We start from the raw sequence: 17,062 nt of genomic DNA, 5'->3' as shown, positions 1-17,062 counted from the left end.
TGTTGCTGGTGGCCGTCTGTGCTGGGATGAGGCCTGTGGATGAAAGGGGCACTTGGACTGATGCCCTCAGTAATACCCTGACTGATTTTCAAGCTTTGGTGCTTGACTTTCTGCAACTTAAACTCTAATCAAACAATATCCAATATTTGCATTCATAGCTGACACTTTGTGGTTGCCACAATCGGTCAACTTCAAAAATATCCCCAGAGCGCTACGTTAGCAGGACGCAGTGAAACGTTACGGTCGACCAACTTTTTTTTTTCTCCCCTGGACAAACCCGGAAGTAGTATGTCGCTCTGTCTGGAAGCAGGAGAGCAACTCCGACATCTGCAACCTTTCAGGTTTGTTGGATAAAGGTGAGCTCATGCTTACTGACATTACATATTGAATACGAACAGTGATGGCGTCAAGTAAGGCGAGTTTATTCCCATGTATTTATCTTCTTTCATGCGTGTTTGTGACTGAAGTGCTTCATTGTTTACATCCGACCGGCTGCTCTGCTGCATGTAAACACGTGGACAGACAGGAGGGACAAATGCTAACGAGGGACTGTCGAGAAGTGGAACTATCGTTAACTAGAAATACTGCTCAGCGAGAGGTTTTCGAGTGTCCTTGTATTATGAGGCTATTGAAGCGTTTGCTAACTGTTAGTAGTTTAAAACAGTAACGTTAGCTTCCTACAGAGCTGCCTTATGCCTACCTGCTAGCTCGTTAGCATTTAGCTAGCAGGGGCTGCCGCTAACCACGCTTAATGTTAGAGTGCATGTTATAAAACGGAGATTTCTGCTGTGTCGCTTGTCGTTGTTGTGTAATAGGTCGTGGGCTGTTTGCTCAGGATCTCACCTTGTCATTCTGCTTTGTGTGTGTTGCTATGAACAACACCATCGCAAACCAACAACTTGAAATGAGTAAATGTTTCCTGTATTTACCCCGTTAACGTTACTCCTCCTAAAAGAGTCCCTGTTGAAAGGGTGACACAAACACACTAAGGTTAATTCTGTCATAAACAACACACTGTGCACACAACAGACGCATATCAGTTTTCAGGTCCTTAACTCAAGTAAAAGCAATACTACATTATAAAAATGTACTTGCATACATTTCAATTAAAATGCATTCAAAATCGAAGTACTTACAATACACACTTTAATTTTCAAAATTACCAACACTCATTGTGCTGAATGGCTGCTGTCAGTTATTATTGGATCAGTATTACTGATACAAATATGCAAGCAGTTCTTTAATGTTGTAGCTCGTTTACCTTTGGGTAGATAATCATATGCAAAACCATAATCTTTTAAGCAACTATAGCTGAGTTTTCTTTCTGAAATGTAGTAGAATAGAAGTATAAAAAGCATAAATTGGAAAAACTCAAGTAAAGTACCTCAGAATTATACTAAAGGTCCTGCGTGCAAGCAGTTTTTAGTTATAGTGATTGATTAGACCTCTGCTTGGGTTGATGTTAAGTAGAGCGATGATGTGAATTTCATGAGGTCCATTTTTTTATAGCACACATTTTCGCTTGTCGTAAGGTACGGTCATGTTACATTTCCTTCCTACAAATATTCATTTACCATTCACTTCTGTTGAAGCCTGAATGACAAATTCAAGCATTTTTTTTTTTCTTTCAGTGCAATCTCCTGCCTGCTCTGGTGGACTCTCAGGTCACCTTAGTTCAACTTTGTGATGGGCTTGGTTGGCTCTGTGTTTGGAAATGTAGAAGTCATTAGTACAACATACATTAGCCATATAGCTGTATATTAACATATACCTCCACAGTCCTGAGCAAGGCTTTAGTTGGGCAGATTAAGTGAACGCACCTGTGCTGTCGGACCATGACTGAGATGGGGCTTTTACATTCCACCACTGTAAAACACAGTCAGTCATTTGTCAGGTCCATGTTTGTGCACTGCTAAACTTCAAAACTGTCACTCTCCCTCAGCAGCCAGTAAGACTCTTCTTTCTGTCCCTTTAATCCCCGGCGGCCGGCTTGTGACCGTGTAGCGTGGCGTTTCTGCAGTGTGTGCGGTCTGGGAGCCAATCATCTCCAGCCATCATGGCATAGACACGCAGGACTGGACAGAGCAATGGGCCAGGGCCCCTTCTCTGTCCTGTGTGTGTGTGTGTGTGTGTGTGTGTGTGTGTGAGAGAGAGAGAGAGAGAGTGAGAGACAGTTAGACAGATTGGGCAGATTTGCAACACAGTGTGTGTTTTACAGAGTGTAGTAAGAAGATGATTTCACAGTTTCTAACATAATCATTCAAAGTGGGCCGTGGATTATGTCATGTTCAGGAGTTTGTCACTCATCTGGCATCATTCTTAGTGTCAGAGCTCCGCTAAAACAGATACCAGGTAAAAATCTGAGAGCAGCAGATCCATTCTCTCTCAGCTTTGTTAACAAGCCTTTATGGAGTTCAGAACAAGACTAAAGCCTGCACTCCTGTAATTGCTGCTGGCCTGTGTTCACCCTTCAGTGCTGTAGATAATAGTTGACATATCTGTATTTGCATGTAATGGATAGTTTAAAGACAAAATCAATTTACAAATGTGTTAAGTACAAAAAAAAGTTGATCAATTCATTAAGTCATTTTATAAGCATTAATGCTGAATGTTACTTAGTTCCGGCTTCTCAGTTGTGAGGATTTGTCTTATGTGATAGTAAACTGACTATCTTTGGGTTTGATTGGACAAAATAAACCACTTGAAGATCTCTGAATATCTCTCTACCTTCTGGTCCTTTTTACAGACCAAATGATAATAAATATTCATTAGCTGCAGCTTTGAATGTTTTATGCTTTGGGAAATGGTTGGCTTCAAAATAACAAAGTGTGCATGATTAAATGTAATGCAATGACTATGATAACTCTTATTGCTTTTGTGTGCTTTTGTCCCTGCAGTTGGCTTCCGCGTCTGAAATCACCATCTCCCCAGGTGTCAGTGTTGGTAAGGTCTGTGCATGTGTGTGTGTGTATGTAGTGAGTGTGTTTTGGGGTGATGTACTGTACATACCAGGATCGGGAGGAGTTGGAGGATGATATCTACCAAGACGACTCTGAGGACCCTGAGGGGTCCGAGGCCAACAGTGAGCTGGAGTTCCACCTCTATAGCCAGCTCCACTACTCTTCTAATGTTGGGGAGATGGAGGAGCAGGAGGACGTAGGAGAGGAGGTGAAGGGCCAGGACAGCCAGCAGCTTGAGGTGGCTGAGAAGACTGCAGATGCTGACAGAGAACAGGAAAATACTGGTGAAAGTAGGCCCGTGTCACCCAGTTTGAGCCAGTTACTGCAACACCTGAAGAAGAAGAAGAAGAAGAAGGAAGAGAAGCGAGATAAACAGGAGAAGGGAAAAAGTAACCCGGAAGTCCGGATATCGTCGTCATCACTTTATGAGGAGGTCATCGTGATTGACTCCAGCCCCGATGTCATCTCCATCTCTGAGGATGACACTGCCGATGATGATGATGAAGGGGTCTGTGCCTTAAAGGGTAAAGGCTTCCAGCGGCTGCAGACTTCCACCCCGGCCCAACAGGTAGAGAGCAAAGAAGAGATGCTGCATGTGACTACTTGTGTAGAAGAAACTGATTGCTCGCCAAGACCCATCCCGCTTAGTCACTGTTGTTACACCTGTCAAGCTTTGCATTCACTCACAGCACATCTGGATTTTATATTAATAATGGGTCCAGATTTACTCCTCCAAAGTTGTAGACATTTTGGAAGCAATCCCTGAGTTTTAGACAGTAGTAGATAAAAGCAGCTTCTCATTTCGATTTTATCATCTGTAAGGATAATTTTCGCTGGCAAATTTTATCAGCTGCTAGCTAATTAGTTAACATTAACCACTTTGTTGGTTATAAAAAGCCGTCTCCAGCAGACCTTTGAGGATCCTTTTAAAGGGTCTTAAATATGGACCTCATGGTTACATACAGGGTATAAGACTGAGACTTAAAGCTACATGTCTCAAGCAAGAACTCTAAATCCTCACCAGGTGATGATCTATGTCGATGACATGGAAATAAAGAGTAGAGATAATTAATTATTGTATAATAAATATGATAAGATTATTTCATCCTAATGTAACCCTGTTTGGCTGCTTAGCTTAGCTCTAGCTTACATGGGCGACATGTTTGCAGTTTTAACATTAAAAAAGGCTTTTAGGATGATGACTACTGAGGTCAAAACACCAGCAACACTTGCAACTTTAATTGTGAAAACAATGTGGGCAGATGGTGAGGCGACTGTTTAGCAAACATAAAGCTATGTCAGGTAGCATTGCTGGGATCGTTTGAGTGTAAATTTGTGCAAGTCCAATAAGCATCACAGAGCTGTTAATGTTACTTCAACTCTTGTGCATCTCGAACTGTCTTCCACACGGTGGGTAAATGCTACACAGTGCTAGTTTTGAAAGGGGCTTTTTTAATGTAACTGCAACCCCACAAACTATTGTAGTTGGGTAATAAAGTAGCCTTGGAAGTAACATTGGGGAAAGTTTCTACTGTAGGCTAGGAAGCTAGCCAGACATGCTAACGATTGCAGCTTACTTTTAGAGCAGATAAACCCACCGTTTAATCCATCCCTTACACTTTTCCTCTTGTGCTTTTGGAAAGGCTAAAAAGAAGAAACCGCCCTCCAAATTCTTCACATACAACTCTAACTGTCTTACTACAGCCTCAGTGCACACAGCTTCAACATGTGGAGAAATCCAAAGCTTGACAGTCCCACTTTGGCCATTTTGTGTTTACTTTGCTCTGAATTGCACAGTGCTTACTGCTATTTTGTTAAGCTACTGTCCAGTGGCCAGTTTCAGCTAGCTGATTGATTGCTGCTGAGCGGGTTGAGCTTGCGACAATCAGTGGGGCATAGCAATGCTAGTAAATGACTTTTATACTGTAGCAAAACATCAGCCACAAGTTTAACTAGAATTGAATTTATGGCAAACAAGGAATGAGGTGAAAATGTCAACTATTAAATTAATCACCAACTATTTTGATAATTGATCATAAATGTCAAAATTCTCTGATTCCAGCTTCTTAAATGTGACTTTTATCTGGTTTCTTTACTCCTTTATGACAGTAAACTGAATATCTTTGGGTTATCAACAAAACAAAACTAGAGATTTGTGGACATCATCTTGGGATTGGGGAAACACTGACAGACATTTTTCAAACAACTAATCGATTAATTGAGAAAATAATCGACAGATGAATCGACAATGAAAATCATTGTTAAACAAAGGCCTAACATGGTTCTCAGAAAGAAAGTGAAGGGCCTTGCAGTGTTTTCTTGATTTTTCTTTCACCTTTAATTCATAGCTAGTTGTGGTTTGATCAGTTTAGTAAGGGATGCATAACGGTGACACTGAAATTAACATCTACAATATGGTGGTTGTTTGGTCATCTAGAGAACCCAGAAACAGAAGAGGAGTCTCAGTGTGCCGGTGACTGTGGACTCGAGCAGCTCAGAATCTGACTCAGAGGAATCCGAATCAAAGTCCGAGATTGAATCTGCATCTGAATCGTCTGATTCCTTTGATTCTTCTGATTCGGATGGTCTGGAGAACTGGATGATCCTGGGTCCAGGGAACCAGGATGGAGACCAGACCATATCACTCAACCTGGAGGGAGGGTCCGACAGCAATGCAGGTGTGTGTGTGTATGTGTCTGTGTGTGTCCATGTGTGTGTGTGTGTGTGTGGCCTCATCTATCGCATGTGTACTGTTTGTACTGGGTGTATTGTGCATTGTTCCGAGCGTTTTGTGATATGTTCTTGCACATTTGAATGTGCGTGACCAGGAGAATGGGAGCAGTGAGTGCAATTTTGTGTGGTCCAGCTCATTCAGAACACTTAACCTACCTGCAGCACATTGATAAGCAGCGGGCACAGCGAGCGTCTGTGTGCGGGCACGTTTGCATGTACACATGCAGCATCTGTGTTTGCATGTTTTACGAATTTGTAAGCTCTTAGCATTCTTGGCACTGTCTGCCCAGCCGCTCGCTTCTCTGATGCATCTTTAAGTATGTTTGTGTGCATTACGTATTGATATGTGTGTGAGGGCTCGTGCACGTGTGAATATTTGTGTTATATAAATGTGTTGTATAAAATATTCCACTTCTAATCAGCATGCATGTGTACATACGCACGCATACCAACAGTCATAACACTAATGCCAAAAACAAACAAACTGAGAGACAACAACGCAGGAGGGAGAGGGAGGGGAGTTTGGGAGGGATGGGAGTAATCAAAAAATGAATAAAAATGTTCCCTGCAAATCTCTTCAGATCTACACATTATCTTAACCTGCAGCCTCAGCAACCTCTCCTGCTCTTCTCCTGCTACCCCCGCCTTCTCCCTCCTACCTAACGCTCTCCCATCTCATTCTTTTAGCCTATTTTCTCACTATTGTGCGCGCTCTCTCTCTTTCCCACTCTCCATCTCTCTGTGTCTCTCTCACCGTTTCTTCCTCATTTGAATTTCCCTGGGCTGATGTTTCTGCAAGAGTGCTCTCTGCCTCCTCTACACACAACTGGGCTAAAGGAGGGGGTCTGGAGCTGGTGGGAAGGCTTGAGGTTTTGGCCTGGTTTTGGGAGGAAAGGAGGATTTTAGGTCTCTCTCTCTCTCTCTCTCTCTCTCTCTCTCTCTCTCTCTCTCTCGTCTGGCTCCTCTCTGTGATCTTTGGAGCTTGACCTCATGTCTGCACATGGGGGGTCATGGGTGTGGTGTGGTAGGGGTCTAAAAGTGGGAGGAATGGGGGGAGGGTCTAGTTTAAAAAAAAAAAAAAAAAAAAGGCAAGAAAATTTGAGGGACGAGCTTCAGTAGTCTTGAGCTGGGAGCTAATTTGAGTATGTAGTGTGTCTTCACACTGGAAAAGTGGCAAAATATATTTATCTTATTGTCATGAATCCCACGAAAAGACCCAAAGCAAGTATTGCCTTTGAAGACAAAGCATGAGCTTATTTCTATGTGTCACATTATTGTCCAAAAACTATTAAAACACATCAGTGAGCCACACTGTTGCACTGACATGTCCGTTCGTTATAATGAACATGTGCACTGTAGTTTGTCATTCAGCCCTGCCGCTGCAAATACGCACAAGCACACCAAATGTGTATTAATCCACAGCTGAAATGCACAGTTCACTCCTGTCTGAGTAACATAACTACTGTGTCCAGCTGTTCTTGGAAGCATGGAGAGGCAAACTAACACTTGGTTTCAGGCTTTTCATGTGATTTGTTGATGAAAAATATAGAAAACGCCAGGTAGGAACCCCCACAGTGTTTTATAGAGGGCCACCTTGCCTGAAAAATAGACCACCTCTGCTGACTTCACCAAAATAAATAAACTGACATGAAATAAAACATTAACTGTTAACCAAAAGAGCTGAGGTGCTGTTCACACAGAAAATATCATAGATAGATAGATAGATAGATAATGACTCATATGTATCTGTCTAGACTGCTAACTAAGTTAATAAGGTGCATGAAGATTTGTGTGGCTACCACCTCTGCTAAACAATTTCCTTGGGGAAACCCTGCTAGCTGTGGCCTTTTGGTAAACTCAAAGCAGTATGCATACTGAAAATGCTTGATTAGATGCTTGAGTGCAGTTAACTATTTTCCCATAATGCATTGCATAAGGGAATTGAATGCGCAACTGCCAAAACTGGTGGTGAGACGACTTGAAGGAGATCTCTGAAAACAATAAATAAGTACTGTTAAATCCTTGACAAACATTTTGCTTTCTGCTTGTGAAGTTGGTTGGCAGTGGAGCGGAAATGTTTAGTCGATTCAACAGAAAAGTAATTGCCGAATATTTTGATTGTCAAAAAAATATTTTGATTTACATCTCAAGCAGAAACTCCAAGCAGGTTTTAGCTCCTTAAATATGAGGATTTGCTGATTTTCTTTGTTTTATATCATTGTAAACCGAATATCTTCAGGTTCTGGAATATTTGATCGAACATTGGAAGACATCACCTTGAGCTCTGAGAAACCAAATATAGTAATTGTTCACTATTTCCAAACTTTTTCTTAACAAAACAAAATAGAATAGAGTGAATGAGAATATAACCATCATATTAATCATTAATGAAAGTAATAAATAATAGTTGTGTTCTAAAATCACTGTTTGATAGGTGTCAGTCAGCTTACATATTGCATAATTTCAGTTTAGTACAAAATACTAAATTACATTTATTCAATGTGCGCTTACTGCAAAAAAACCCCAGTATACTATGAAAAATTATTATTCCTCCTCTTGTTCTCTTTGCTGGTGTAGGTTTAAATATGCTTTAAGAAAGTACACTGACTAATTTTCTCCTTCTTCTGGGAATTTGTTTCACATACGTTTATTAATTTTACGAAGAAATTGAGAGAGTGGGACAGTTTTAGGTCACTGAAATATGGCTGGTTGAATTCTCATGACTACAGAAACCGCCACATCCAGCCCAGGGCTGTTGGATAAATATAAAGATAGATTTCTGTTTATATATGCCATGTTGTGTGATGACTCCTGTAGCCTGTGAGCCTAGCTTGTTTCTTCACATTTGTGTGTCTTCGAGTAACAGGTTTGCACAACAGTGACTAATAGTATTTGTACGCCTAAACCCCATCTCAGCATCAGCATCAAATCACATTCACTACACTCGCACTAGTCTCCCCCTTTCACCCACAGAAATTGAATCCTTTCATCCTCTTTCTCTCTTTCTTATTCTGTCTCTCTCCTCTACATGTTGTCACTTGTTCACATACTTTTACAATCTAATCTTTTCTCACTCCCACACATATAGTTTTTTATCAAACACATTGACACACATGCACACACAGGCCAAGTAGCTATCTGTCACCTGGCTGTACAGGGGGAGACTGTTGGTGGGTGGATCTGTAGGGACACCGGATAAGGAAAAGAGAAAAGATAGTAGAGAAAAGGGGGATGAGCGAGGGCCATCTGCCTGTCCGGCAGCCATGCAGCAGCAACCAGATGGAACAAGAGAGAGAAAGTAGGGCTTCCCAAAAATCCTGCTCAGTGACTCTCCCACCCGGAGAGGTGTGCGTGTACATGCCCGTGAATGAATCCGGGGTGTAGACGGGGTGTGCTGAAGCTAAACTTGAATCGTAAGTGGTTAAACTTCAGTCAGTGGTCACACTGTTTTTTTTTTTGTTTTTTTTTTTTCTTTTTCTGTTGCCCAACGACCCCCCCAGCTCCCTCAGCTCCCTCAGCTCCCTCCTTCGCCTTTTTTTGTCCCCTTGGTCTTGGTCAGTGCACACAAAACTTTGTTTGAGGCTTAGAGAGTCAGCTCTGGCTCGCTATCGGGGTGGCCGATCACATCAGAGTGTGTCTGTGTGTGCGCGCTTCATTGAAAGTCTTGGTGAATTGGAGAGAAGGGAGTGTGTTTGTGTGATTGTACCCAAAGGTTAGCTTTCTGTATCTCACAGAGGAGGAAGGTAAGCTCTTCTCTTCTACCCTCTTCTCCTCTCCTCAAGCATAATTTTCTCTCGACTGTATTGTTCTTTACTCTTTTTTCATACTGTTCAGAATGCCTAGGCAAAAAAGAAATGTTTTATAGTCTTAGATTTGTGTATTAAAGCAGTAGTGCGAGTGTTTCCCCTCTGTACCTTCATGTTTGTGTGAATGAGTGATGCTGCTTTGGGCCTGAAGCTTTATCCCGCAGCTTCTTGCACACTGAGACCTCAGTTGGCCTTCGTATATTTGTATAACATATATTACATACATAATGTAAGTGTGTATTATCTTGACTCATGTGCCAGTGAAATATGGATTTAGTTGGCTTCTCTGTGTGTTTGTGGCTATGGGTATTAGGATTGTAAAATGAGATTACAATGGCATGTTGGGTACCACACTGGGTGTGTGTTACGTGTGTGTGGGTGTGTGGGTGGGCGGGCGGGCGATGCAGAAGGGAGGCATGGATAGGATCAGCTCTTATCTTGGCTGCCCAGTGCCACACGAGGTGTAACGCCACACCCACACTACCACACAGTGTGTTTGAACAGGCACACACACACACACACACCATGAAATCGCTGTGCCATAGTTTGACTTGTATTATCCAGTTTTTACAGAGGATATGCAAATTAGATGAGACTACTGTGTTGGCCTAATATTAGCGCATGCAAAATAAATCGTAGAAATTCAGTTGAAAGCCAGACGCTTTCATTTTTAAAGGCTTTTGATTGAACAATCAGTCAATGCCAGCGGGCCTCTGAAATGTAATGACAACTGTAATCTGGTAAATGAAACGGCAGTTTCTTTGTAATATGAAAAATCTCTTTAGTAAGCGGTCATGTCCATTATCGTGTCCGTTGAGTTTTCTCTGGGGTCGACTTCTTGTATTGGTCAAAATAAATTAAACATTTGGCCTCCACATTATAATTTGTTTATTGAAAAGATGTATGTTTGTTGTTTAGAATCAGTAGGTGATTTTACATTTTTGTACATACTCATCAGCGAGAATGATGTTTAGTGCAAGATGACTCTCATACTGTTCCTGTGAACCCGCCTTCACTCACCTAAAGAACTGTTTCACTAAAGATATGCACAAACACGAAGAAGGTTTCAATAAATTGACCTTTTTGTCTTATTTCACTTTTCATTGTTCTTTTCATTGCTGCAGATCCACTGTCAACTCAATTCTGTCAATTCTGTTTAATCCTTCCTTTACCTTAGACCTGGGCCCTTTTTAGTTTTCACAGCGTTTTCCTAAAGAATTGAGGAAAATTGTTTACACAAGTGCAGGAAGGAGTCAGTGGATATTCATATCAAATCAGCAGGAATGTGAAGCAGCACTTTAGTTTACGTCCAGAGATATCTGGCTGGACAGACAGCGGGGCTCAGCATCACACAGAGGGAGAGAGAGATGAGAGTGGGTAAGCTAAAGTGGATGAGACAGGCCTTGAAAAGGATCGGCCACGGTGTTGCTGTCGGTCAGGGCCGGTTTGCCTCCAGGCTAAGATCTCAGAGTGGCTCTAACACGGCTGGATGTCTGTCTGCACTACCTGACATCAAGGGTCGTCTGTCAGTCTGTGTGTAGTTCTTACAGTCCAGCCATCTTAGAGAACACTTGACCTGATGCGGCTCCGTACAAAAACTACAACTCTGGTCTCAGTGCCGTTTTAAAACGAAACAGCTGTTTATCTTGTGAGCCGTTTCAGATCCGTAACACATCGGCCACATTTGAATCGTTCGTTTGAAGCTTTATGTTGATGCAATTTGAGCAGCCACAATTTTATGTTGAATTTTATGCTTTGACATAATTATAGAAATTTAATTTAAATAATGTTTTATGGATGTAACATTTTTCCACCTCCTACTTGAATATGGCAGAATTACTGTCAGATTATTAACCCTGCTATTAGTTACTGCAGACATCTAATTTCAGGTGAGCTTCTTCTTCTGCCGAATGTTTGTCTTTTGTGATAATATGTGGAGTTTATTTATACCACATTTATCTGCATCTGCAAGGGACAAGCCATCCTGTTTGAAAGTCATCTTTGTTAAAATAATCTATGAAAATTTCTCTATTTTTTTCTTGGAAACTTTGACTAAAAAACACCCTCAGACATCTGCGGTTGTGGCTGCAGGTGCTCATTTGTATTAATGCGGCTGTTTGTTCTTCAGCGTGAGTAAGGGGCAGCATTTAAATATAATCTAGTAAAAAACATTCTGACTAAACTTACAGACACCCCCACACACCACAGGCCGGCCATGTTGAAACCAAGATGCTTCTGTTGATCGATGGCCTTTAGATTTAAGATTTAATTAGACTGAACGTTTCTTGTTATTGGTTAGAGTGAAGATATTTTATTATGAACCATGATAGTTACAGTTTGATATTTTGTGTTGTGGAATTGAGAGAACATTTTAGAGTGAAAGTGAAGGTGTGATGCGATGTTGGATGTTGTGTGTGTTGGAGTGTGAAGGTGTGTGCATCTAAAGACAAAAGTGTGTGCGTGTGTGTGTGCAAGTCGGCGTTAGCCTCACCACGCCTGAAGTGAGCCCAATAACCGTGCCCTGGCCCACTGGAACGAAGTTTCACCGTCTTTAGTTCCGAATAGAGAAAGAATGTGACATTGAATGAGATAGTTTTCAGCACTGTATGGTGTTTCTGTGGCACTGTTTCTTTTTCTGATTTTAAACGTTAAATTCACCACTGACTGTGTCACAATGAATGCTGTTGTTGGATTTTTTTTTTTAATAGCAAAAACATACAACCTGCCGTTTTCAATAACCGCAGCCTGGAGGAAGGGGTAATAAACCGGGGACCAAAGGGTCCCTACTGTAGTTGAATGTGTGTGTGTGTGCGCGTGCGCGTGTGTGTGTGTGTGTGTGTGTGTGGGGGGGGTAGAATAGAGAATCTCTGTCTTCTTCTTTAACCTTTATTTAACCAGGATATCCCGTTGAGAGCAAGAATGTCTTTTCTAAGGAGACCTGCAGCAGACATTGTGCCCTGAAGCTACAGGATAAGATATCTAGATGAACACACACACAGTCACAGACACAGTCACAGACACAGACACAGACACAGACACACACACACACACACACACACACACACACACACACACTGAAACACACACACTGAAACACACACACACACACACACACTGAAACACACACACACACACTGAAACACACACACACATGACACACACACACACACACACAACACACTTCCACACTGCACACACACACACTTGATCCCGCATTGTATGTTCTGGCGGCCAGTGTGGCGAGTATAACAGTATTTTAAATGTCATATTGTCAACTGCTATTCAGTTTGCCCTGATCTCCCCCCCCCACTCCCTTGTGCATTTTCACCACCCGTGTTGTCCTTTTAAGAAGACCTGAAGAGAAAGTGGAAGGGACAGAGATGAGACTAGCCGAGGGAAAAAAAATGTCAATTACAATTACCAATAATCATTATAATTAAGCAATCACTTAATAGGAAATCAAATTATTGTGGGGGGTGACAGTGGGATAGAGGGAGGTCCCGTGGGACTGTATTAATTTCTGTTCTTTTATTTGGCTGGAGAACTTTCCTCTTATTGTCTTTCCTTGGTTTTTTGGGCTGGGAGGGCTTGTCAAGAGGGCTTTATTAACTGGTAGCCTAGGGTGGTGATATTTTTGGGATGGGGGTTCAGGAGGGGAAGGGTTATGTATTAATATTAATACGTTTTTGGGATGAGGACGAGGGGCGGGTAGTGGGTCAGTCATGGATCCACAAAATCACCCCTTCTCCTCTCCCCTCGCCTCGTACTAGTTCCCCTTTTCCGCCCCTCCACTTCTTCCATGGGCACCAGCACTAGCTGAGGGGAGAGCTGTTTTGGAATCAGAAGTTCAGTTTAACAGTCAACAGGATAAGAGGGAGAACCCCAAACACACAAATACGCACATTTTGGGTTAGTATACTTGCTCCGGTATGCAAAGGGTTGCCTAATAATAGCTGGGCAGTGTTTTTCACAAGGTCCCAGAGGGGGGGTGTGTGTGTGTGTGTGTGTGTGTGTGTGTGTGTGAGTGAGAGAGCCTTGGCAGTGTACCACACAGACACACAAGTGTGCCTGTTTAGCAGTTTCCTCTCCAGAGGCTCCTGGCAGTGTGTATGTGGCCATTCCAAGGCTTCTCCTCATGTCTCTTAATTAAGGCACTCGTCAGACAGAGACCAGCTGGGCCTGGTCTGGCCTAGCTGGCACTCTCCATATTTCAGTCAGTCGAGCCCTTCCCTCATCTTCCTCTCTTTCTCCTTCCATCTCCGTCACTCACTTTCCCTTCATCTGTTCAATACTTAGCAGATTTCTTTGCCCTTTTGTGTCTCTGCTATTGTAATCTGAGTTCACCCACTGTTACATGATGTTTCATTGCTATATATTGACGCTAGTACTCTCTAAACAAAAAAGTGTTTATGACACGTGTAAGCTTAACTGGTTGACCTTTCCATCACACCTGCCTTCAATAAGGTGCTAATTAGGAGTCCCATTAGGATCCCAGAGCTTACCAGTTAATAGGCCCTTAAATACCAAGGATTTTGGTGGAACACACTAACACAACAACTTAAGCAGCCATCATGGGAGGCAAATGCCAACTCTTGAAAACAGATGAAATGCAAGTATATCTTCTCTGACTGCTGAAATAACTGAATAAAACATGTAGCTAGCGCTTGTCTTAATTATTAGATGAATCAGACTGATTAGTATTTAGGCCATTTTATCATTTAGCCTCTTCTTTACTCACATTTTCTAATGTAAGGATGTGTTCATTGGGTGCATTGCTAAATAAGACTAAAGTGCACTCACAGCCCTTGCATGCTAAGATGTAGCCTGTGTCTGAAACAACTGAATATTCCACTGGTGAGATCAATAGGCAGTGGATTTTCATGCGGTCTTAAGCGGAAGTTAATTTATCGACATGATCCTGTTTTCACCCGTTGAATATTTTTAAAGCGAGCACAGGCTAACGGAAATTCAGCATCAGCGTGTATCCATACCCGCACGCCACCCTTCTTCAGCTCCTCCCCTCCCTCTATCCATCCCATCTCTGTATTCCTCCACTCCCATTCCCTACCATCCTTCCATACAACAAGACCAAGCCCTGGTTACGTGGCTGTTGCTATGCCAGGCTCGCAGGGTCAGGATTCATGCTATAGGCTTTCCTGTGCTAATCCAGCTTGTATCTGTGATCTGTTTGAGGGGTCACACAGCTGACAGTAAACAGTGTGTCCCCATTCTGAATACACAAACACAACAAGCGTTCCCATCAGAAAGGCTTGATGTGTCTAAATGGCCCGGCGTTTTGTATGACTGCTTGTCTTTGAACATCTGTGTACCTGGTTTATAACATTATGTGTCTTTGAATGAAGTTAAAGTCTCTGCTTGTGCACGTGTTCCTGCGTGCACTCATGCCTGTGCATTAGCACACCTAGGCCGCCGCTTTATCCGGGGGGATTATGGTTAAATGGAATGCTGAGATTCTGGTGCCGAGCGACCGATAAAGCTGAAGTCGTCGTTGGGAGAGAAAATTAATTATTGAGGATAAAATCAGAGCGAAGGAGATAGTTACCGACTCGTTGGGGAGTTTAGTCATTGATATTTCGGCGCAGGCTTCCAGACAACACGCAGAGTTCATCACACCCTTAATGTGAGGCTTGTTTGGTGTGTCTGTGAGTGTGTGTTCATACACCTACGAGCAGGGCTTTGAAACTTTGAAAGGTTTTGATCAGGGATCCTCAAATAGAAAAGCTTTTGGGTTTTACACAGCCTTTGTATACTGATTTAGCTTTTTTTTTTTTCTCTCTGTGGATCAGCTAGAATGTCCATAGGGTCTCTTGTACACCTCTTGATTTCCTCTTAAACCCTGTGGATTGGTATATAGCAGTTACCTACTTGTACTTACTATCAATAGAAGTCCACAATTTAAAATATAATATTTGCTTTTTATTGTTCGCATTAGTTTGAACAAGATTTATAAACAGTCTTACCAGAATTGAATTAGAAGTTAGTGGAGTCAATGTCAAAAGCAGTTACTCGGAATAAGAAGCTAATTTAGAATTTAATTTGATTCGTCTAACTGGTTAAAATAATCCTGCAGGTTTCTCAATTTCTGTGATTATTGAATTAAAACATGTTAATTGTCAGCCACAGCAAATAAAAAAAAACCCGTCATTATTAGAGCTGGATTCTTGAAGTACTTTAATTATTGTTTAGTGTTCCCACCTTTTTAGCATTTTTAATTGTCTTTGAAATTAAAGAACTAAGGCTAATTTCTATCTAGTTGCAAGATGAAATTTCTCTATTTCTAGTCTACAAGGATTCAGGCTTTAATGACAAAAATATGATTTTTCTAATAGAAAATCCTAAACCTGCTGTGCAAGTAAGGAAAATATATCAAACATGAAAAAATGTAGGGAGAGAAGCACTCTCTGTGTTAAAGAGGATCTCTGTCGGTCCATACTGTGTAATGATTTTATTTCTCATATCCCACAGAAATATCTTTTGTTTAGTGGCACCCAACGTACCGCCAATATATAACCTTAAGATGTGTGTCCCTTTCTCTGGTTTTGCCTTCATGTTTGTCTACCCTAGAATGATCAGCACTTTTCCAGTTTGTAGCTACAGTGCTTTTTATAACACAAATAAAAAAAATGAAACTACAAACCAGACTCTTTTTGTAATGTAGGCTGGAAAGGCATTATTTTATTTTTGAAGAGTCCTGTCTCAGTGTTACAAATCAGCTGTGAGCAAATAACGGTCCCTGACCTTACAGGACTTTCTGTATCTAGACAGGTGTGTGTGTGTGCGCGCGCGTGTGTGTGTGTGTGTGTGTGTGTGTGTGTGCGCGCGCGCGTGTGTGTGTGTGCGCGCGCGTGTGCCAGCAATACACACTCGTATTGCTGTGTGCGCTCCTATGCCTGTGTGCATGTAGGTGAGGGCATTTTTCTCCTCTGAGTGCAGACTGATCAATAGTAATTGGGTTGAGTGTCTCAGGCCTGTTTCTCTCCTTTGTACTGTGGGCCTTTTGTGGGCTGACACAGGGCTAGAAGAGAAAGGGGACAGGGGAGAGAAAGAAAAGGAAGAAAGAAGAGGGGGAGACGGAGAGAAAATGGAGGATGTTTGCAAGTCGACGAGCATGACTGACTCCCTCAACCAAATCTCCGGATATTTATTCAGCATTACTCACTAATCTAAAAAAAAAAAAAAAATCGTCCTCCCTTTCTGTCTCTCCTCTTTTCTTTTCATTCACACTCCACACTGGAGGGATGAAGTGTGTGTGTTTCTAGCAAGGAGATACTGTAGCATGATCTTAAAGAGGGCTGATAAAACAGATAACTTGTTAAGATATATTATGAGGCTTCTCAGCTCATCCTCGCTCACAAACACAAGCACACTGCCAAAGTATCTCTGCATCCTCCTCCCTCGCCATTCTGTCTCTTTTATGACTTCCATAAAAGCGATGTGTGTTAAGCGAGGGCGGAGAGCTCCAGCGGTATTAGCAGGGAGGCATTAGGCATAAACTCTAAGGTATATTAAAGCAACGGCCCTGTTGTTCATATAAACACGCCA

The 17,062-nt window shown here is 42.0% G+C and overlaps 1 protein-coding gene across 2 annotated transcripts in view; it reads left to right on the top strand.

Annotated features, from left to right (window-relative positions):
- Positions 1-259: 259 nt before the first annotated feature.
- The window catches only part of zcchc7 (zinc finger, CCHC domain containing 7), a 53,668-nt gene continuing 36,865 nt past the window's right edge, over positions 260-17,062 (top strand). The window contains exons 1-3 of one of the 2 annotated variants that reach the window (XM_038713498.1): positions 260-356; positions 2,898-3,528; positions 5,398-5,638. In XM_038713498.1, coding sequence (XP_038569426.1) covers positions 2,995-3,528; positions 5,398-5,638 — 775 coding nt within the window. In that variant the 5' untranslated portion in view covers positions 260-356; positions 2,898-2,994. The remainder of the gene's footprint in view (positions 357-2,897; positions 3,529-5,397; positions 5,639-17,062) is intronic. The other variant, XM_038713499.1, reaches the window with a different exon arrangement.

This window comes from Micropterus salmoides, unplaced genomic scaffold, assembly GCF_014851395.1.
Source record: "Micropterus salmoides isolate LMB-PRFRI ecotype aquatic unplaced genomic scaffold, ASM1485139v1 Ms_hic_scaffold_12, whole genome shotgun sequence".
Classification (NCBI taxonomy): Eukaryota; Metazoa; Chordata; class Actinopteri; order Centrarchiformes; family Centrarchidae; genus Micropterus; species Micropterus salmoides.
This window is presented reverse-complemented; position numbering and strand designations above follow the sequence as displayed.